At 40.8% G+C, this 22,800-nt stretch overlaps 1 protein-coding gene across 2 annotated transcripts in view; it reads left to right on the top strand.

Annotated features, from left to right (window-relative positions):
- The first annotated feature begins 12,851 nt into the window (after window positions 1–12,851).
- The window catches only part of GALNT18 (polypeptide N-acetylgalactosaminyltransferase 18), a 452,134-nt gene continuing 442,185 nt past the window's right edge, over window positions 12,852–22,800 (top strand). The window contains exon 1 of one of the 2 annotated variants that reach the window (XM_074230318.1): window positions 12,852–13,142. In XM_074230318.1, the coding sequence (XP_074086419.1) occupies window positions 12,905–13,142 (238 nt within the window). In that variant the 5' untranslated portion in view covers window positions 12,852–12,904. The remainder of the gene's footprint in view (window positions 13,143–22,800) is intronic. The other variant, XM_074230319.1, reaches the window with a different exon arrangement.

The raw sequence follows: 22,800 nt of genomic DNA, 5'->3' as shown, positions 1-22,800 counted from the left end.
GTTTTCTCGATGAGGGGGAAGGGAAGGAAATAATTCAGAACTTGAGATTGTAAAAACTTAGATTAATTTTTTACATATAATTTTAAAATAAATATTAAAATTTAAAAATAAATAAAATACATATACAAAAAAGAAATCACCTCTTTCAAATATGTCCAGCCCTCCCCCTATTTTACCATTGCCTGTCCCTGAAACACAATCTACCCCTTTTAACTGTCATTCCTTTTTCTTCTTCCTCCCTTGAGCTAGATCCCTCAAATATGTGGTTTCACCTGTTGCCTCCACTTCCTTAATGTCCACTTTTTAGGGTTTTTTTTTTGCAAGGCAAATGGGGTTAAGTGGCTTGCCCAAGGCCACACAGCTAGGCAATTACTAAGTGTCTGAGGTCAGATTTGAACTCAGGTACTCCTGACTCCAAGGCTGGTGCTTTATCCACTGTGCCACCTAGCCGCCCCCAATGGCCACTTTTTAACCCCTTCATAATCTGGCTTTGGCCCTTGCCAACCTGCTGGAATGATATTCTTTTATGTCACCAGAGATTGTGTTTTCTAATTGTCATCATTCTTTTTGCTGCATTTACTTTGGTTACCTATCCTACCTCACATTACTCTCTCCTTACAAAATTCTACTTTTCTGGCTCTTAGGTAACAGACTTAAGAGCTGAAAGAAACCATTGAAGTCATATATGTAACTGTGGCATCTCTTGAAAGAATAGGAGTTTCCTAATGGCACAGAATGTTAGCAACTGGCACATCATGTTACACAGAGTAACTAGATATTTAGTGTTAACCAGATGGTCTTTATATACACACACAAGGATCCCAGGTGTCAAGCAGTTTCTCAGTCTGGTGCAGACTGACTGGTGCCTATCTTGTCTCCCAATGACACCCAGGGAGTCCTGCTCAGGGTGCAAATAAAACTTTATGTAATCTTAGAATTGGGCTTCATCCTTGATGTTCAAAGTCTCTTGCATACTCTGGGTCCAGTGATCCTAGAAAATATGGTGACAAAAAGAACAAATTTAGGGGACTCCTTTACAGTAGTGATCAATTGATTGATTGATTGGTTATTAATTGGTTACTCCATTAATAATTGAGCAATTGATTCATTTTTACTATGAGGAAACTGAAGCCCACAGAGATTAAGTGACTTGCACAAGGTCACACAATAAGTGAGATTTCAATCTGGGTGCTTCTCTCATTTCTCTTGAGTGGTCTTTTATCAAACCCTTTTACCTTTCCCTGAATATGGTCTTCCCCCAAGGTTTCTTCTTTTGTTTTTCTCCACTATACTGACTCCTTCCAACTCCAACTTTTGATTTCAATCCAGAGTTTCTAGCTGCTCTAGGACATTGCCACTTGGCTCTCCTGTTTTTAACATCTTGATTGAGAGTCTAAAGGTTGAGCTATGCTTTGCAGCAGGGAGCTTTAATTTGGGGTTGGTGAATTTGTGTTTTTTTTAAAATGAAAACTATATTTTATATTTAGCAATGTTTTGCACATTAATAACCTATTTCAAACTGCTTGCTTTTTCAATGAAGGTGATGGGGAAGGAGTAGGGGAGAGAATTTGGAACTTAAAATTTTATAATTGAACTTTAAAAATTGTTTTTACAAGTAACTGAGGAAAATAGAATAATAAATGAACAAAAAAAGAGAAAAAAGAAATAGAAAACCAAACCCCCTATATTTTAATATGATTGAGTTTCTTGTAATCATTTTTCACATAGAAAAGTGCTTAATAAATATTGTATTGGATTGGGTTGAGATATCCTTGGATTTTGCCATACTCCCTAAGGAGTTTAGGATACAAAATAAGTTTAAGAGTCCCTGGTTTATAGACTTTATCCAGGACAAGGTTCCACCTGTGTGATTTGGGTTCCAACTTTATCAAATCAGCTGGTGAGAAACTATTCAATAATTTAGGTTGTAAATTTCTTTAGGACAATATACTACTTAATCTTTGCATCTCCCTGGTGTATAATGCAGTTCTCTGCATATGGTGAACGCTTTAACATAACTAGAGTAAGAGGTAGAAAATGATAAGGGTAAGATGAGATCTTCAAAGTACAATAAGGAATTGATTTTGACTTTAAAAAAATTAAGGGAGGCACTTCTCCTCTCCCCTAATAGTCAGCAAGGTTATGACAGATAGAGAGCTGGCCTTGGAGTTAGGAATGTTTAGGTTTAAGTTGTTCCTGCCTCTAAAGCATGCTGGCTCTGCTCCCTCTGAGCAGATAACTTAATTATTCATTGCCTTAGATTAGAAGCTGAAGAGAACATGCCTATCTTTGTTGGTGAAGGGAGTTTCCTTGCTGGGAGTTCAGTTCATTTAAATTCCACATCTGGTTCTTTAACCTCCTTCATCACAGGCCCTTCACTATTCTGTACTTAGTATTATTATCTACAAAATAGTCTTATTATCTACAGAATGGTCAGTTTTCCCTCCTCACTCCTATCCTTAGACATTGAATCTCAGAATTCTGCCTTCCATAGCCCATCACTGCAGGCAGGCAAGCATTTCCCTAGAGAAGAATTCATTGGGGGGACACTGACATCCCTTGGGAAACTAGAAAGCTTTGAAATACATTCTGTTGATAAAACAAACATTTAGGTATTCCCCCCTCCCCTTTTTTTCCCTTTGGATCCAGACATTTTGAAAATAATAGATTCTTAAGGTGGATAGGATTGTAGGTGATCTTGTAGTATATAGCCTTCTCAGTTTACTAGTGAAGAAACTGGGACACAGTGAATTCACTATTAGAAGAATTGGAACCAAAGTTTGGGGATTCTGACTCCCATATTAGATCTTTTTTTCCTTAAACCATGATGCTCCCTTTCTTTCCCTTAATTCATCTTCCTCAGAGAAACTTCATAGGGAACCTATTCAGTATTATGCCACAATAATTTCAGATCTACTATTCATCTTAATTACCTTCAAATGTATTTTATATGTACTAAAGTCATGGAATATACATTTTACTAAAGGATGAATCTAACCAAATGAATCTAACCATTCCCCCATTTGATTAATTCAAGCTGTTTACAATTGCTTCCAGAATCACACAAAAATTCCTCTCTTTAATTTATGATCTCAATATGATCTGGTCCCAACCTCATTGGTCACTTCTGTTCTCTCTCCCCCCACCCCATTCTCTCTCCAGTCAAACTCATCTTCTTTTTGTTTCTCTCACATGATAACCTACCTTCCATCTCCTTGCCTTTGTGCCAATTGAATGGGAGCAATCTCCAGTTTCTATATGTTCTATATGTTCTATATATCTATATGTTGCCAGTGGATCCAGATGACTCTGGATCCAGTATCACTCTGATAACTTTGCAGAACCTTCTCACTTAAATCCAATGAACTGACAAGTCAAGATATCACCCCCACTACCACCCATGTCATGGTTGTCCTCCAGAATGAAAGACAAACAACAACCCATGTGAGTAGCTGGAGCTACCTACCCCACAGTTGTTCAGTTGGACAATATCCTTTGTTCCTTCTTTCTTCCTTTGTTCCTTCCCTTGTTCCTTCGTTCCTGCCTTCCTTCATTCCTCCCTTGACTTCCAGCCTTCAAACAATATAAATAGAAATTGTTTCTGTTTTGGCCAAAATTCCTGAGGATCTTCTCCCTCTCAAATGGATTATATTTGATTTTGCAAAAAAGACCATCCTTTGCCTCATTTTTTTCTTATCTGTTTTAATCATAGAATGGACTTTGCCTCAATCAGCTTAAGACCAAGATCTCCCCATGCATCCAGGGCCATCTCCAGTCATCCTGATCTATATCCTGCCACTGGGCCCAGATGGATTGGAGGAGAAAGTGAGATTGGTGATGTTGCACAGTCCTCCCTCACTTAAACCCAATCTACTGGCAGGTTATGGCATCACCTCCCTCATGTTATGGCCCTCTTTGAGAATGAAGAACAAACAATAATCTAGCCCCTAGTCATTGATTAGGCATAATCTCAGACGAACTAAGATCTGGGAAAGACCTTAATTTAGAAAGACCAAAGTAATCTGCTGCATCCAGGACCATTGTCAGTCATTTTGATTTTTCTTTTGCACTGGACTTCAGTGACTCTGGAGGTGAAAGTGCAAGTGATAATGATTTACCATATTTCCCCATATATAAGATGCACCTTAATTTGGGGGCCCAAATTTTGAAAAAAAAGTATTACATAAAGTTGTTGAACTCAAGTTTTATTCATCATGAAATTCAAGGACCGTCTGCTCATAGCATTCAGACATCTTTTGGGCAAGGCTGGTACATGGACACATGCTTAGTCTATTCAGTCACTTCTTTTTCATCAGCAATTTTTCCTGCTTCATGCTGAACCATCTTTGTGTACACAGGAATTCTAATTATCCTTTGTTCTTCAATCCATCTCTTTGATTCCCTCTCTAGATGAGGTCATTTGGCTGTTTTGCCCCTCATGGCATTCTCCTGCCGAGGTGTTTTCAGTTGGGTTTCTTCTTCCCATAGCCAGTCTCAGATTGTTTTCTCAGTGGAGGAGGACCAAACTGACATTCAGCAGCAGGATAACCATTCACTTTTGCTCACTGGATCACTCTGAACTTGAATTCAGCGTTGGATGAAAATCTTTTCTGAGCCAATTCTGGGTAGAATGTGGCAAAAACACAACCTCATATACTGGTAACCAATGAGAAACAAAGAGCTCAAAGACAACAAGCATGAAAAAGTGGGGAATGCAAGTAAAAAAATCTACAACCATTGTATAAGATGCTCCTAGTTTTTAGACTCCAAATGTTTCAAAAAAGGGCGCATCTTATACATGGGGAAATATGGAACTCAAAAGTCAATTCATCGTGCTCGTGATGTCACTAGTGCTCTTTGACAATAAAGGACCAATGACAAGAATGAAATTCATCTATAATTTTCTCATGAACCATATGGAAGGAGGAAACATCAGGGGTTGTCAGAGTGTCCCAAGTACTAGATTTTGCCTTTTCCCTTTCTGGACCCATTTACATCACATCTCACTGTACTTCTTCCCCTAACAGCAACAATGGAGTTAGACTCTCTCAAGGACCAGTTCCCCTAAGAATTTAGACAGAGCAGGCTGGGGTTGACTGGAAAAGTCAACAGTAAATACTGCATCTCTATAACTTACATGACTATGTGGGGGTTGGGAGACCACATTACCTTAAACATATCAAACATTTAATAAATAATTGTTGAATCATAAGATCCTAGATTTCAGTGTGTCCTTTCAGTTGGAAAATTTTTCCTGGTCCCCTTTGTTACTAGTGTCTCCTCTCCACTAAGCAGGTGACCTGGTATCTATTTTGCTTATACCTATGTAAGTTATACTCCTTAAGGCAGGGATAATTTGATTTAATTTTTGAATCCACAGTGCCTGGCACAAAAGAATGTTTAATAAATAAATATGGATTGATTGGTATAATCAAATGCAACTCCCTCATTTTCTAGCTCGAGTCTCCCAGATAGGTCCAAGTCTTTTTGTTCCTTCTGAAACTGAAATCTGTTGTTGCAAGAGTCCAAGACAGCATAGCTGGTTTTAAATTCTATGCCTTTCATTAATGTTGACTAAAGTACTCTTCCCAACAGTCATGTGAAATTACCAGGAAAAGGCATTGTCAGATCCATTTTACAGGTTAAAATTCCAGAGTCATTTTCAGTCCACATGGGAAACAGATTTCTGATATTTAACTAAAATCAAACACTCTATTACCTCATTCCCTATTCGGATTCTTTCTCTTTTTCTTTTCTCACTGCTATTGCTAAGATTTCCAATACAATATTGAATAATATTGGTGACAATAGGCACCTTTGTTTCATACCTGATATTACTGAGAAGGCTTCTAGCTTATTCCTATTACACATAATAGTTGCACATGGTTTTAGATAAATGTTTTTTTTTATCAATTTAAGGAAAATCTATTTATACTGATATTTTCTTTTTTATTATTGAATATTATTTTTAAATTATGGAATAAAACAAGCATTTCCATAACACAGAACAATAAAAAAGATGATTGCACATGAAACTGCAAGTCTCCTGTGCATAATTGGCTGTTCCTCTCAAATATGCAACAGAAGTTTCATGCAAATTTCTTTTTTTTCTCTTTCTTTCCTCCACATCCTAGAGATGGCTACCATTAGACCCAAATATGCTTATACATGTAAAATTATTCAAAGCATACTTTTATTTATCAGTTCTTTCTCTGGTTGCAGATAATATCTTTGTTCAGATGTCCTTTATAGTTAATTTAGGTATTTATAAGCTTATTTGCTTAAAGTCATTCTTAATACAAGCTGTTAGTGTATATGTCTTTCCATGTTTTTCTAAAATCATTGAGTTTATTACTTCTTATAGCGCAGCATCATTCCATGACAATTATATAATATAACTTGTTTAGCTATTCCTCAACTGATGGGCATCCCTATGATTTCCAGTTTGTTGCCACCACAAAAAAAATTGCTATAAACATTTTAGAACAAATAGATTGTTTTAATTTTTCCCTAATTATTTTCAGAAATAGATGAAACAGTGGTATTTTTAGGTTAAAAAGTATGTACCTACAATTTTTTTTAGGTTTTTGCAAGGCAAATGTGGCTTGCCCAAGGCCACACAGCTAGGTAATTATTAAGTGTCTGAGGCCAAATTTGAACCCAGGTACTCCTGACTCCAGGGCTGGTGCTTTATCCGCTGCTCCACCTAGCTGCCCTATCAAGTGGTTTTTTTTTAAACAGAAACGAGTGTTGTATTTTATCAAAAGCTTTTTTTTGCATCTACTCATAGAATCATATGATATTTTTACTAGTATTATTCACATAATAATTTATATTATGTTTCCTTTATGTTAAACCATCCCTGAATTCCTGATATAAATCTCACCTAGTTTAGCTATTACTTTATTTAGAATTTTTGCATCCATATTCATTATTAAAATTGTTCTATAATTTTCTTTGTTTTCATTCCTTCTGGTTCGGGTATCAGTATTATTTTTGTTTCATAAAAGAAGTTTGGTAGGATCCCTTCTTTGTCTATTAGTCCAAATAATTTATATGATATTGGAATTAGTTGATCTTTAAATGTTTGATAGAATACACTTGTAAATCTATCTGTTTTCTTAGGAATCTAATTTCAAGCCTGCTCAATTTCTTTTTTATAAAATAGGTCTATTTGTATATTCTATTTCCTCTTCAATGAATCTAGGCAATTTATATTTTTTTAAATATTCTTCTATTTCACTTAACTTGTTAGATTTATTGGCATGTAATTGGGCAAAATAACTCCTTATAATTTCTTTAATTTTATCTTCATCAATGGTATATTCAGTCTCTTCATTTTTGATACTAGGAATTTGGTTTCCTCTCTTTTTTCATCAAATTAAGCAATGGTTAATTTGCTAGTTTTTCCCTTATAAACAGCTCCTAAGTTTTTAAAATTTAACTCAATAGGACTTTTTAAAATTTAATTTTTATTAATCTCACCTTTAATTTGTAGGATTTTCAATTTAATGTTTATTTGGGGATTTTTAGTTTTTTTTTTCTAGTCTTTTTTTCTAATAGCATATCCAGTCTATCATTGTTTTCTCCATTTTATTGATTTAAACATTTAGAGATAGACATTTTCTTCTGATCACTGCTTTTACTGTACCCCATAAGTTTTGATATGTTGTTTCATTCTTGTTAATGAAATTATTGATTGTTTCTATGATTTGTTCTTTAATTCACATATTCTTTAAGATTAGGTTGCTTAGTCTCCAATTGCTTTTTAATCTATGCTTCTGTCGTCCCTTATTAAATTTAATTGTTATTGCATCATGATCTGAAAAGGAAACTTTTAATATTTGCTTTTTTTATTTTTAACTACAAAATTTTAAATCACTAACATTTGGTCAATATTTGTGAAACTGCCATAAGCCACTGAGAAAAATATGTTTACTTTCTATTTCCATTCAGTTCTCTCCAGGTATCTATTCCATCTAGTATATAATTTATTCATTTCTTTGACTTCTTTCTTATTTATTTTTTGGTTAGATTTATCTATTTCTGAGAGGAGAATATTAAAGTCCCTCTCTATTGTAATACTGCTATCTATCTCTACCTCTAATTCATTTAACTTTTCTTTTAAAAAATAAGATGCTATAGTATTTGGTACATGTAGGTTCAAATTGATTCCAATTGCTTCTTTGTCTATAGTACCTTTTTATCAACATGTAGCTACCCTGTTAATCTCTTTTAATTAAATCTGTTCTAACCACAACTTTGTCTGAGATCATAACTGCTATTCCTACCTTTTTTCATAATCTGAAGTTTAATAAATTCTACTTCACCCCCCCCCATTTTAACTATGTGTGTATCCCTCATTCTTCAATGTTTCTTGTATACAACATATTTTTAGATTCTAATTTTTTTTTTTAGATTTTTTCAAGGCAGTGGGTTTAAGTGGCTTGCCCAAGGCCACACGGCTAGGTAATTATTAAGTGTCTGAGTTCGGATTTGAACCCAGATACTCCTGACTCCAAGGCTGGTGATCTATTCACTGCGCCACCTAGCCGCCCCCAGATTCTAATTTTTAATTAATTCTGCTATGCATTTCCATTTTATTTCAAAGTCATAATTACTACTTGTAAATTTCCCTCCATCTTATTTTTACTTACTATTGTCCTTCTCAGCCTCTCTTTTTATCCTATTCCTGTTACTTCATCTTCTCCCTTTATTCTCCCATTTCTTATTTTACCTACCCCTCTAAGAGTCCCTCCCTTATCCTCTCCACTAACCCTCCCAAATCCCAATACATACACTCTTCTAGAAGTAATCAAAATAGGGAATAGGGTAATAAAACTTATCTTTTTTTTTCAGATGATATGATGATATACTTGGGAAATTCCAAAGAATCAACTAAAAACAATAGTTGAAAAATATTTTTAGCAAAGTGGTAGGATATAAAGTAAATCCTCATAAATGATCAGCACTTACATTTCACAAATAAAACTCGGTACGAAGAGATAGTGAGAGACATCCCATTTAAAATAACTCTACAGAGAATAAAATATCCAGGAGTACTACCAAAACTATCCCAGAACTATATAAATAAAATTATAAAAGCTCTTTATACAAGTAAAATCAAATTTAAATAATCGGAGAAATATTTATTGTTCATAAATTATAGACAAAGCCAATATAATAAAAATGACACTTTTACCTAACTGAATTTATATATGCAATGTCATCTCAATTAAATTATCAAAAATGTTTTACTGAACTAAAAATTAATAGCAAAATTCATTTGAAAGAACAAAAAAAGTCAAGAATATCAAAAGAACTAATAAAAATGTAGTGAAAGGTAGTTTAGCAGTACCAAGTCCTAAACTACATTATAAGGCAATAATTATCAAATCTATCTGGTACTGTCTAAGCAATAAAGAAGATAGATCATTGGAACAAAGTAGACAATTTACAGCAGTAAATAAAAGTAGCAACCTTGTATTTGATTAGTGACAAGTGTAAAGACAAGATTTTGGGATAAGAATTCATTATTTTTTAAAAATTGTTGAGAAAACTAGAAAGCAGTTTGGCAGATACTGGGAATACACCATTTACAAAGATAATGTCAAAATGAATACATGGCCTAGAAAATTATTAAGTGTGTGTGGTCGGATTTGAACTCAGGTCCTCCTGACTCCAGGGCTGGTGCTCTATCCACTGTGCCACCTAGCCACCCCCATACTAGATCCATTTTCAAAGACGATTACAAAGACGATTAGGGAAAAAGGAAAAGAACTTTTATGTTTTAAAATAATTATAGTAGCTATCTTTGTGGTGCCAAAGTAGAAATTGCAAAAATGTCTGCTAATTGGAGAATGGCTGGACATGTTGTGTTATGGGATTGTGATGGAATATTATTGTCCTATAAGAAATGATGAGCTCTATGATCTTTGAGAAACATGGATAGACTTGCACAAAGTAATGAAGAGTGAAATAAGCAGAACCAAGACAATTTGTATACAGTGACAACAAAATGTTTTAAGAACAACTTTGGGCAAATAAGTTATTTTAAGTATTATATATAACTACAAAGGATATGAAGGAAGATGCTACCTGCATTCAGGGAAAGAACTGATAAATAGAAGTATGTATAATATGATTATATGTAAGTGCATATATATAATTTGTATCTAATAGACATCTCTATGGTGCAGGGGATGGAAGAAAAAAGGGAAAAAGTGCATGTTAACTTTATTATATATTTAATAGGAATAGAAAGTTGTACATAATAGATCTGCTGTTTCATGTGCAGTCAATTTTTTAAATTATACTGTTATGGAAATGCTTGTTTTTATTCCATAAATTAAAAATAAATTAAATAAAAATAAAAGGTTTTTGGCTATATCCTTATATGATTCCTCTGAAGATGAGAGATATATGCTTCATTGATTCTTCTGATTGTGGATTTGTTTCATTTGTAAAATTTTTGGTATTCATTTTGATAATGATTTAGGATGACTTTGATGGTCATTCCCTTTTGTGAAGCAGTTTAGCTCAACTGAAGAATTTCTTCCATAGGGTCACACAGGAATAGAAGGTCAACCCTGTAATAACCTCTTGTTTGCCAACTATGCAGAATTTCAGGTTACTGGGCCATTCTTCCTTTCTTAAAGGAAGGATTGTATTTAAGGATGTGGGATTTTAAAGGGAAATACTTATTTACAATACCTATTGAGATGGTTTGTTATTTCTGGTCCTCCCCACCACATACAGGAGAATGTGGATAATCATAATTATTTTAAAAGGGAGGGACAGAGCTCTTAGGAGACTTTTTTTTAACCAACACAAACTGAACTAGCTCAGTAGTAACCTCTATCCTTAGAGTGTTGCATGGGATTATGACTGATCTATGTTTCAAAGGTATGATCAAGGTTTCCTCACCTGAGGAAGTAAACAGGCAAGCTGTCATCCAAATCAGTTGAAACTATATTTGAGAAACACAACAAAAATAAATGAAAATACAATAAAGCATTAAAAAAAAGTGCTCATCTAGCTAGGAGATCTGACTTTCCCATGAACTAAGAATGTGAGGGAGATAGTTTTCTCCCTCATGGAGGCAGCAAATTTCAGATTTCTCTTATTTGAGCCTGTTTTCATTCTCTCTCTCTCTCTCTCTCTCTCTCTCTCTCTCTCTCTCTCTCTCACACACACACACACACACACACACACAGACACAGACACTTGTCCAGCATGTGGGTTGAAGTCTCTCAGGATCTCACAACCAAGCTATTTTTATATTATCCTTTCTGATTTTTTTTTTTTTTTTTTTTTTGCAGGATCCTTTGAGACATTCTTTAGGGGAGCAGACACCGGTTATGTGCTCAGGGCTGGCTAGGTCAGGAGGAGGGAACTGGGCAGGCTCCCCGTGGCCAAGTCTCAGACTCCAGTGACAACTGCCATGCTTTGGGGGAGTGCGGGGCACAGAGAGGTTGGTGGCATTACAGAGATATGGTGCGGTTGTTCCTCCACCCTCACCCCCATCGCTGAGTTTTCCCCGAGTCCCCTCGGGTAGTGTTGGGGGTGAGGTGAAGAGGAGGGAAATCTGGTGGTAAAGGGGGAAAAGAAAGCTTTTATTAAAAGCAGCTGGCACTGTGTGGGCGCTCTCCGAGCCGGGAATAATAACAACCGCAGCAATAATAAACAAACTAAGTGTGACTTCCAGGGCCCGCACGTGCCTCTGCCCGCCCCTCCAGTTCGCGGTGACTGTGAGCATCCCTAGGTAGTCTCCCTATCTCCGTGGTTGCCCTAGTTCTCGGGAGGGCCAGATCTAGTCTGGCGACAGGCTGGGGCTAAGGGGGTGTCTTGGCACGAGGCGCTCCAGAGGCTCTCTGGGTGCCACGGCCAGCAGGGGCATCCTGCCCCCGCTTGCTTCTGGGGTGGAGGGTGGGGGTGGGGGAAGGTAATGGGTGGAAGTGAAGCTGATAAAGCCCTCGAGGCTATTTTCTAGAGAACCTGGGGGGGGGGGGGGGGCTCCCAGCCAGGGCTCGGTTTCCGAGGGCAGAGCCCGGGGCCAAGGGCGCTGAACGGTAAGCGCCCCGAGGGCCGGGGCCGCTGCCTCCCGCAGCCCTGGCATCTCCAGGACGGGCGCAGGCCACACCGTCGCCTCTTCCTCAGTGATTCCCGGCTGGGAGGGGATGGCGGGTGCCGCAGGGAGGACGGGCCGGGCCGGGCCGGCCCCGCCACAGGCCAGCCGGGGCCAGCTTGGGGGGATCGCGGGCGAAGGCGCCCGCCGGGGAATCCCGTCCGGGCGGGAGGCAGCGAAGAGAGACCCCGGGGACCCTCGCCGCCGCACCCCCCGCTCCTCCCGCTCGGGCGCGGGGAGGGGGGCCGCCCGGGGCGCCGGGGCTCTGGGCTCCCCCTCTCCGGGGCGCGGGCCGGGGGGCGGGGAGGGGGGCCGAGCAGGTGGGGCGCCGGCGGGGCTCCGCCCCCTGCCCGGTCCCCGTTGGTCGGCGGCTCGGCTTCCCCAGCCCCTCTCCGGAGCCGGAGCGCGATTGGCGGCGGCGCCTGTCGCTCGGAGGGGCCGGGCGGCGCGGCTCCCGGCTCGGCCGCCGCCGCCTTCTTCCTTCCTCCGCGCCGCGCGAGCTGGTCCGCCCGGGAGCCGGGCAGGGCGATGGGGAGCGGCGCGCCGGGGCGCCCGGCCCGCGGCAAAGTTTGGCCCCCTCGCGCGCCGCGCCGCCGGGCTGCGGGGCGCCTCTGAGCGGCCGCCCCGGGCCGGGCCGCCCGCCCCGCGGCCCCAGCCCCGAACTTGGGGCGGCCGCCCCGACCCCGCGCTCTGCCTTCCGAGGGGCCCAGCGCCCGGTCCGTGCAGCGGGGCGGGGGCGCGGCGGGGGGCGCCCCCTCTCTATGGAGCGGGAGCCCGATGGCGTGCACCAGGAAGACCAAAACTTTGGTGTCCACCTGCGTGATCCTCAGCGGCATGACCAACATCATCTGCCTGCTCTACGTGGGCTGGGTCACCAACTACATCGCCAGCGTCTACGTCCGGGTGCGGGAGCCCCCCGCGGCCGACAAGAAGCCGGACGCCGACCGGGGGGACACGCTCAGGATCATCGAGCGGCTGGACCACCTGGAGAACGTCATCAAGCAGCACATCCAAGGTGCGCCGGCCTCCCCCCCGGCCTCCCCGGGCCCCCCCGGCCTCCCCGGGCTCCCCCGGCCTCCGCCTCTCCTTGGGAAACTTTGCAGGACCCACCGGGCGGTGGTGATGGGGGGGTGTGTGTGTGGGGGGGTGAGTGCGAGTGAGTGTGTCAGCGAGGGTGGGTGTGAGGGTACGAGCAGGTATTAGTGCATGCGTGTGTGTGAGCCTAAGGGGCAGTGGATGAGTTTTAAGTGAGTGTGTGAGTGTAAGTGAGTATGTGAGGACAGGTGTGTGTGTGTGTGTGAACATGTGAGTGAGTGTATGAGCATGTGTTAGTGTGAGTGGCAGAGTTTATGTATGAGTGTGGGTGGGAGTGTGTGAGCACAAGCGTGAATGTGTGAGTTTTAAGTCTGAGTGTGTGTGACTTGTAAGTGAATGGGTGAATATAGGGCTGTGTGTGAGCATGTGAGTATGAGCATGTATTAGTGCGAATGTGTGAGTTTAAGTAGGAGCGTGTCTGTGTGTGTTTTAAGTGTGAATATCAATGGGAGTGTGTGTGTGAATATGGCTGTGTGAACATGTATAAGTGTGAGTGTGTGGCTTTAAGTATGAGTGTGAGTGCATCTGAGGGTGTGTTTAAGTGTGAATATCCATGTGTCTGTGAATATGGGTGCGTGAGCATGTGTAAGTGTGAGTGTGTGGTGCATCTGAGGGTGTGTTTAAGTGTGTGTGAGTGTGAAAGTGAGTGTGTGAGAATGGATGTGTGAGTGTGCAAGCACATGAGTGAGTGTGCGCGCGCTGTGTGACAGATGGGGACTGAAAGGTGAGGGCGGCGGCGGCACGTTTGTTTTCCTGTGGACTCCACACCTCGCTGATGTGCCCAGTCCACGGGCACAACAGTCTGTATTGCAAGTGAGCAGGCTGGGCGGGGGCGGCTGCCGGGAGCCCCTACCTGGGAGCAGCCTGCACACGCTGGCTGTGTAGACACATGCACAGGCGAGGGCCGGCCACTCCTGCCTGTCATGGGCTGACTGAGGCGGGGTGTGTGTGTGTGTGTGTGTGTGTGTGTGTGTGTGAGAGAGAGAGAGAGAGAGAGAGACAGAGAGAGAGACAGAGAGTGAGGCAGCGCACACTGAGAGCCCAGAGAGAGACAGAGAAACGCACACCCACCCACCCACAGACACGCGTACACACCCTCCCTAACCGGCAAAGGGGTGACCATCACGTAGTCACACCAAAATTAGACACGTGTTAGGAGGCTCTCTCTCTCTCTCTCTCTCTCTCTCTCTCTCTCTCTCTCTCTCTCTCACACACACACACACACACACACACACAGACATGCCGTTCATTCCCTGTTGCCAGGGGTAGGGAAACAGCGGCTGGGCCCCAGCAGATCTTGGGGGGCGGGGGGGGGGCGGGAACCGGTCGGAGAAAGGAAGGCCGAAAGGAGGCGGCCGGGCCTTTCCAGGCTGCCCAGCTCTCCTCCCTTGGGCTCGTGGCGGCCAGCTGGAGAGAGCGTGGAAGCTGGGAATCCCCGAGCCTGGGGGCCTGGAGGAGGGGCCTCCTAAACCCGGCGGCCCCTCCCTTCCCTCCCCCGGTGTCACCCCTTCTTTGCCCTCAACTCTCCAGCTTCTGGCCCCCTATTCGGACACTTGTGCCTTGTGATCACCCGAGTTCTCCGAGGGGTTGGGGGGGGGGGAGCAAGTGAGGGACCGCAGCGCCCCTGGGAGCTCGGAGTCTTGGGCACAGTTACGGGCAATCCTGGAGTTGGAGCCGGACCCTGGAACTGAGAGAGCCGGAGGTGCCGGCCTGGGGAGAGCAGGGGATCCTGGCCAGAGTTGAGGGGTCCTGAGGGGCTGGAGTCGCGCGTGGCCGCTTCCCTCCCTGTCAGAATGTGCCAGCCTATTTCTGGGTCTGTGTCTAGGGCTCCGTGCGTGTGTGTGTGTGCGCGCGTGCCTGCGTGCACACCGGCGTGTGGTGTGTGTGTGTGTGTGTGTGTGTGTGTGTGTGTGTGTGTGTGTGTGTCCCTGTGTGTCCAGGGGAGGCTTAAAGTGCCCCTTTTCACCCCGCATTCCTGATGGACACCAGGCGGTTCCCGGCTCTTCGTTCGCGGCTAGTGGCTAGAAGGGAGGAGGATGTTCTTGTTTCTTTGCTGGGTGTTGTTGGCCAGGAGGTGGCTGGAAGCTGCTTATGCCAGGGGTGGGTCAACAGCTTTTTGAACCCATTCTGCCCCCTGCCCTATAGGCCCATAGCTGAGGACCGGCTCCCACTGAGAGAGAGACAGGGTGGTAGGGCATTCCACTCCTCCCCGACCCCCCCTCCCCCCCAACCAGCCACTGTTTGGCTCCCGGGTTCCCCATCCCTACTCATAGAAGTAGTTGGGTCTATCTTCTACCTGGCAGCCCTCTGTGCCTGGAAACAGGTAGAAAGGGGGACTCGGCTTTCTGACTTTGCAAAGGAACCTTCTTTTTCACTGTCATCCCCAGACCAGACCTTGCCACTGGCTGTTCAGGCGTCCCAGGGAGTGGAGCTCTCTTGCTGAACAGATCTGCTAGAAACCACTGGCCTCGGTCTGCAGCTCTCCCCAGCACACCTACCCTCTGTCCATTAACCTGGCCATTAAAATAGAAGGAGCCTTTTTGCCTCTGTCAGAAGCCTGTTGCTGCTAAGTCTTCCCTGGACTCTATCGTCAGATATATCTGGTTTCTAAAAATTACTCAGCAGTAGAAATGAAATCTTTGCCTCAGGGTCGATCAGAACTTTGTGAAATGAGGCTCACTGGTGGTCTGACTTTAACTTTTCAAGTCTGCTCCCAGAATAAGGGTGATATTTATTTGTAGATGTTTGCAGGGGAAATAATAGGGGCATTAGATTGAGCTGGGACCCTGGGGTGTAGTTATAGGGTCCTGGATGGGAAAGCTAAGGTTAACCACAAAATACTTTCTTTACAAGCTATCAAAGGGGGAAAAGAGACATTAAAAAAAAAACTTAAGTGAGCTCACTGCTCAGATTCAACAGATGATAATTACGGATGATGGGGAGAAAGGAGAAGTTCTGAACTCCCTATTTCATTTTTTTCTGTTAAGGAGAATGATATTTGAACCAGAAATGTTAGAACAAAATGCCCAATGAGGGGCTGAAACCCCCAATATATAGGGATATAATAAGAGATCATCTACCTGCCCTTATGAGTTCATGGCTTTGCCACTTACTTAACCTTCTTAACTTAGGTTATAAATTATAACCCCTCACCTCTGTGGACCTCAGTTTCTTCAACACTAAGATTCTTTCCAACTCTAAATCCTCAACCTATAATTACATCCTAGGGTACCAAAATAATTAACAGTTGTGATTTCGGAGTTATTGTCGATTTGAAAGACCCTGCAGAATAGAAGAGGCATGACTCAGGACTGGAGAAGGATCCCCATTTCAATTTTTAAAGGAGGAAGAAAATGGAGCCCTGAGGCTGCAGACCTGTGAACTTATCTTAGATGGGTGGCAAAATTCTAGTTTGTGTTATTAAAGGATTGGTTAGTGAGGGTCTAGAAAAGGAAGTAGCAACCACAACAAACCATATGACCATCCTTCATGTTATTTTTGTGGAAAGGGATGGAGAGAGATGGGCCAGATGATAGCATTATTAGGTGAATTCAGAACTAGTTAGCCAGATACAGAGTAGTCATTTATGTTCTGATGCTTACTGCAAACAGATTCTTTAGTGGTGGACTCCTGGGATTGCTACTTCATCCTGTGCTATTCACCTCTTTCCTCAATGACTTGGAAAAAGGACTAGGTAACATGTTTTTTTTCCAAGCTTCTAGTGTCCCAAAGCTAAAAATTGTAGTTAATAGAGTATAGACTGAATCCCCAAAGTCTTGGCAGGCTCTGTGGATGGTGTTAGCTGTCATTTATTTATTTATTTATTTACTTACCTTATTGAAGTTTTATTTAATTTTTTTCAATTACATGCAAAGGTAGTCTTCAACATTCATCCTTTTGCAAGTTCCTGAGTTCCATATTTTTCTACCACCCTCCCTTCCTTCTTCCCTCTGCATAGCAGCAAATAAACTGGTAAAAGTTGTACATGTTCAATGGGTTTAGCATATTTCCATATTAGTCATGTTCTGAAAGAGGAATTTGAATTTAGGGGGAAAAACCATGAGAAAGAGAGGAAAAATATAACAGAAGTTTTAAAAACATGAACATAGCATGCATTGCTCTGCATTCAGAATCCATAGTTTGTTCTCTGAATATGGATGGCATTTTCCTTTAGAGATCTCTCAGGATTGTCTTTTATCATTCAATTGCTGAGAATTGCTGCATCCATCATAGTTGATTATGATAGCTAACATTTATATAGCATCTACTTTGTACCAGGCATATTACAAAAATTATTTTCATTGATCTTAAAACAACCCTAGAAGGTAGGTGATCTTATTGTCCTCATTTTAAAAGTGAGGAAACTGAGGCAGACAGGTTAAGTGACTTGTTCAAGGTCACACATATAGTTAATATCTGAAGCTGAACTTGAGCTGATGACTTCCTGACTCCAGACTAGCTATTGTTATGAAGATTGCTTAATAAATAAGGAAGTATTTAACTTAAAAAGGCAAAGACTTAGTGAGGACATGAAAATAGTTTTTAAGTATCTAAGGACTGTTTATATGAAAGAGGAATTGGATATTTTCTGTTTGACCTTGGGTATCAGCACCATGAGCAATGGGTGGAGACTGAGGAGAGGTGGATTTTGGCTTGATGGAAGGGAAAGCTTCTTAACAATTCAAGCCATAAAAATAGGTGGAATGTATTTCCTTGGGAGGTAATAGATTGGCGTTTCATGCACTTCCTCAAAGACTGCTTGGGTATGTTGTTGGAGATTCTTGGTCAGGCATGAGTTGAACTTGGTCTTGGAGGTCCCATCCATCTCTGGGTTTGAGTGCTATGATCCTATGATACTCCCATCCATTTCCCTTTGGTCAGAAAAAAAGCAGGCAAAATACAATGTAAAGATTCTTCTGAGAGAGTCAGATGTGTAGTTATTAGCTGTGAGACATTTAGTGAATTTGCTGTTAAAATAGAGTATGTATTGTGACTTTCTTTAAGAAAACCCTGCAATTAGGCATTGTTCACAACAGAAAACCTGGGGGAGCTAACAAAGCAACAAGGCTTTACCTTTTTTAAGGAAAGAGGTTTGAAAGGGCATATGAAATCTCCCTGAGTGCTTTAGAGAAAAATGTCTTAAAAGACTCGATGAACCAGGTTTCAGGGATCAAGATTCTTCAGCTCAAATCATCAATCAATCAACAAGTGTTTAAAGAATTTGGTCTTGATTTGGGGAATCCATTGGGTGGGGTCCTTGACCAAGTTGGCTGATTGAGCTTGCTTGGCAGTTTTATTAGTTACTGTGTCAGGATGATTCATGGTTTATAATCATCCTCCAAATAATATTCACGTAGTCTCGGAACCTAATTCAGTTTGCCTACAATCCACTGGACATGGTGCTAAGTTTTGAGTATACAAAGACAAAAGTAAAGCTGGCAGCTTCTAAGGGGCTTGCATTCTAATGGGGAAGATTTATGTACAAAGTAACTGCAGGGGGTGAGGTAGAAGGATCAGAAAAAGACTTCTAGAAGGTGAGCTATAAATAGAATTAGGATTTCAAAGAGGCAAATGTAGGAAGGGAAAGTATTGCTAGCAAGGGGCACAGAAACAGGGAAAGGAATGTCCTGTATGAGTTGGTCAATTTGTTAGGAGTTCTGTGAAATAGCATCTGGAAATAAAAGTTGGAATTGGATTGTGGAGTCTTCAAAGGCCCAATAGTAGCTGGTATTTACATTAAAGATAATATTAATCCGAGCAGTTAGGTGGTAAAGTGTCTAGAGCACCAGCCTTGGAGTCAGGAGGACCTGAGTTCAAATCCGGTGACAGCACCCTCTCACCCAAATTCAATATCACCTCCCTGATGTCATGGTCTTTTTTGTTCTCAAGAATGAAGTGCTGAATGGAGGAGTAGATACGATCAGACCTATGTTTCAAGAATAACAGTATGGTACCTGAGGAAAAGACCTTGATCTTGATTCCAGGAAGTCAGTGGGTGGGTTCTTGACTAATATGGCTGGTCGAGCTTCTTGGAAGTTCTTGTAATTTATGTTACTGAGTCAAGTGTTTGTGGCTTATAATCATTCTTAAAATAATATCTATTTGGCTTCAGAGGCTAGTTCAACCTCCATCTTTTCCACTGAATGGAAGTCATATTGAAAGGTTAACAATCCTAAAATCATCACAATGCAAATTTAGAGCTGGAACTAGCCATATTATCATTTTACAGTTCAAGAAACTGAGAACCAAAAATATTACAAAGGAAAGAAGTTTTAGCAACATGTACATTGAAGGTTTGCAAAAGATTTTATATACAATATCTTTTCTGTACCTCACAAAACCTCTTAAGTAGATTTTATAGGTATTATCATTTCTAATTGTTTAGGTAAGAAAACTGTGACTCAGAGGTAAAGGGAAGTGAGGTGGTACAGTGGATAAAGCATTATGCCTGGAATCTGGAAGACTTGAATTCAAAATCCAGCTTCAGATGTTTAGTAATTGTGTGATCCTGGGCAAGTCATTTAACCTTTGTTTGCCTCAGTTTCTTCATCTGTACATTGGGCATGATAATAATAGCATCCACCTCTCAAGGTTGTTGTGAGGATCAAATGAGATAATTGCAGACCTTAAGGTTTGATGATGTTAAAACTGATTTCCTTTTTAATATCTCTGAATCTTAGTTTCCTTAGCTGTAAAGTGACTGCATGGTCACTTCCAGTTTTAAATTGGCATTGTGATTATTTTATGATTTTTTAATTTTGATGCCTGGAGCACGGAATCACTATGCAAATGTTAACTGTTGGTTTATTATTATTTTGTGCCTTCTCCTTGGTCACACAGCAAGAAGATTTAGGAGGAGAGATTGGAACTTGGACCAGGTCCTACCTACTTATGACACAGTTTCTCTTAAGGAATAATTTTAAGCCAAATCCTCTAATTCCAAAGCAGACTGGTCTGCCTCTGAAATGCCACCAACATCTTAACGAATGTAGATGGAAACAGCTTTTGAGCCTCACTCACCCCAAGGTCTTCATTTAGTCAAAACCGAAAAAGTATATTTTCCTCCTGGGGGTTGCCCTAATATTTCATTTTAATTTGTTTTCTACTTGAATGATTTAATTAGATGGTGTTTGGAAATCTCTGGGGAGTGTAAATTGCAGATCTTAAACTTTTTTTAATGAAATGGATTGGAAATGAGGAGCTAACTTAAAAAAATGTGCTGTTTACCTTGGTCGTCTACCAACAAAAATAAGAGTGAATAAAAAACATTGATATGTGAGAAAAAAGATGAAGCCTTGTAAAAAAAGGCATAGAGATGAGTTCAGAGGACTGCCAAACATGAATTTACATTTTGGAATGGGGATTAGGAAGTTAGGGAGTGCAAATGTGTATCCAGTTCAGCAAATATGTGTTATATTATAGGTGATATGTAGATGTCTATCTACATATATGTCCATATATACACATATCTATTATACTGGGGTCAAAAATATAAAATCCAAAGGCCCTGTCCTCAGGGAGTTCATATATTCATGAGGTAGATTTGAGAAAATGAAGAGTTATTCTTGATTTGAGTATTTTAAACAAATATTTTTTTTAATGAACATAACAATAGACATTTAATGATAGGTATAGTAAGGGAAAGGGTAAGAAAGATCAAACCTTTTTTTTTTGAGGGGAAGAAGTAGGAGACTGAGAAACAAGAAATTAAACATCTGTAAAAGGAATTGAATTACTGGATGGGTTACTTTCATGTGCTCACATTTCTTTGAATATTGTAATTAATAGAGTATTTGATTGATTTCCAAATCCATTATCTTCCCTCATTGAATCTAGTTCATTCCAACAATAGGAAGAATGTATTATTAACAATTTTCATTTCATGAAAGTACTGTAGACACATTATATGCACATTAATGTATATCCGATCAGTATTATCAGGTTGCCCACCAAGATAACAGATTATATGTGGTGTAAAAATTGGTTCCTTAAAAAATTTAGGAAATGATCATATGTTATGTTTGAATTTTAGATTAAGAGCTGGAAGGGATGCCAGAGACATTCTAGTCTCATCACTTTATTTTACTGATGAGGTGAATTACCTGAGGGGCCCTAGGTAGGAAGTGACAAAATAGTTGGTGTAAGTTTGCTATTCAGGAGATTAATTTTTTTTTCCTCAGCTAGCTTCAATGACCATGTGGGTACCACTGAAAAGTGACCTTTTCCTAAGGAAATCTCCAAGATGAATAAGAAGGTCTAACTCCCATCTGTAGCCAGGGGATCTTAAAGATGAAGTATGTGATATTTGCTAAGTGCTTTGAGTTTATCGGAGGTGAGGATATGATATAGATGTGTTGTTATTCCTGTGAATGAACAGCAATTGCAGGTAAAATTGCATCAGTACCAATGGAATTGATATTTGGAGACAGCACAGTAATAGAATTTAAGGTTGGATTGAGAAATTTATTAATAGACCAGGGCTATGTCTTGATGGAACAGGAGGTGGGGAAAAGCATGCAAGAAAAGGCAATCCAAAGATTTAAAAAGACAAAAAAAAAATCTCAAAAAGTATGCTGCATTAAATAAATGAATTCAATTCTACTTTCTATTCCCTTGACATAAATTGTTACTTACCCTTGAAACGTAGGTTGGTGTAGATTCTCCAGGAGTATTGGAAATGGAATGTTTTTTAAAAAAAAACAACCCATCCAATTCTGACATTCCTGTTTGAATAATGACAATAGCAGGCATTTATTTTGGTCCTTTAAAGTTTGCAAAGTGTTTCACAATTCTTGTTTAAGCCTCAAAAGTCTATGGGGTAGGTGCTAGAAGTGTTCTTACCCCCATTTCATGGATAGAAAACTGATAATTGCTATAGTCTTTATGTGAACTCCTCCTGACTTCAGGTCCAGTACTCTGTCCACTAAATAATGTTTTGATTACTTGAGTAGGATCTATGCTTATTTTCTTGGAATTATGTATTCATCGATACATATTCTCTATATTACTTTTCATTCTTGTTTTTTAAGTCCCAGCTTCTACTTGTGACCCAGGACTTCAACTTCTGATTGGTGAATAATCATTGAGATCCACACCTCTCTCTCTCTCTCTCTCTCTCTCTCTCTCTCTCTCTCTCTCTCTCTCTCTCTCTCTCTCTGTGGTTGGGTCTTTCTCCCCTTCAATTTCTCTTCCCTCCTCATTTTTTTGGTAGGTAAAAAAATATAGATTAGAGTCACCCCAGACAGTATATCACATACCCTTTGATTTCATAATTTGCTATCATCCTCTGATTTCATTATTGGCTTTCATGGTGGGAAACCGAATGATTCTTTGTCTTTCTTCACTCCTCCCACTTGCTCCTTGTCTTCTGAGGCTCCCTATACTTCTAAGATAAGGCATGAATGAGGAAGGGTACTACCTTGATGTAAAACTCTACCTCCCATCTACTACTTCAGACAAGAAAATTATTCCCAAGTTTTCCTATAATTCACCACTAGAGGTTTTTCCTCCAGGAACTTTCCTAAAACGAGAGCTATCTGGTAATTCTTAGGGTGGTATAAGCTACAGATTGAGGGCTA

The sequence above is a fragment of the Macrotis lagotis genome, chromosome 3 (genome assembly GCF_037893015.1).
Source record: "Macrotis lagotis isolate mMagLag1 chromosome 3, bilby.v1.9.chrom.fasta, whole genome shotgun sequence".
Classification (NCBI taxonomy): domain Eukaryota; kingdom Metazoa; phylum Chordata; class Mammalia; order Peramelemorphia; family Peramelidae; genus Macrotis; species Macrotis lagotis.
This window is presented reverse-complemented; position numbering and strand designations above follow the sequence as displayed.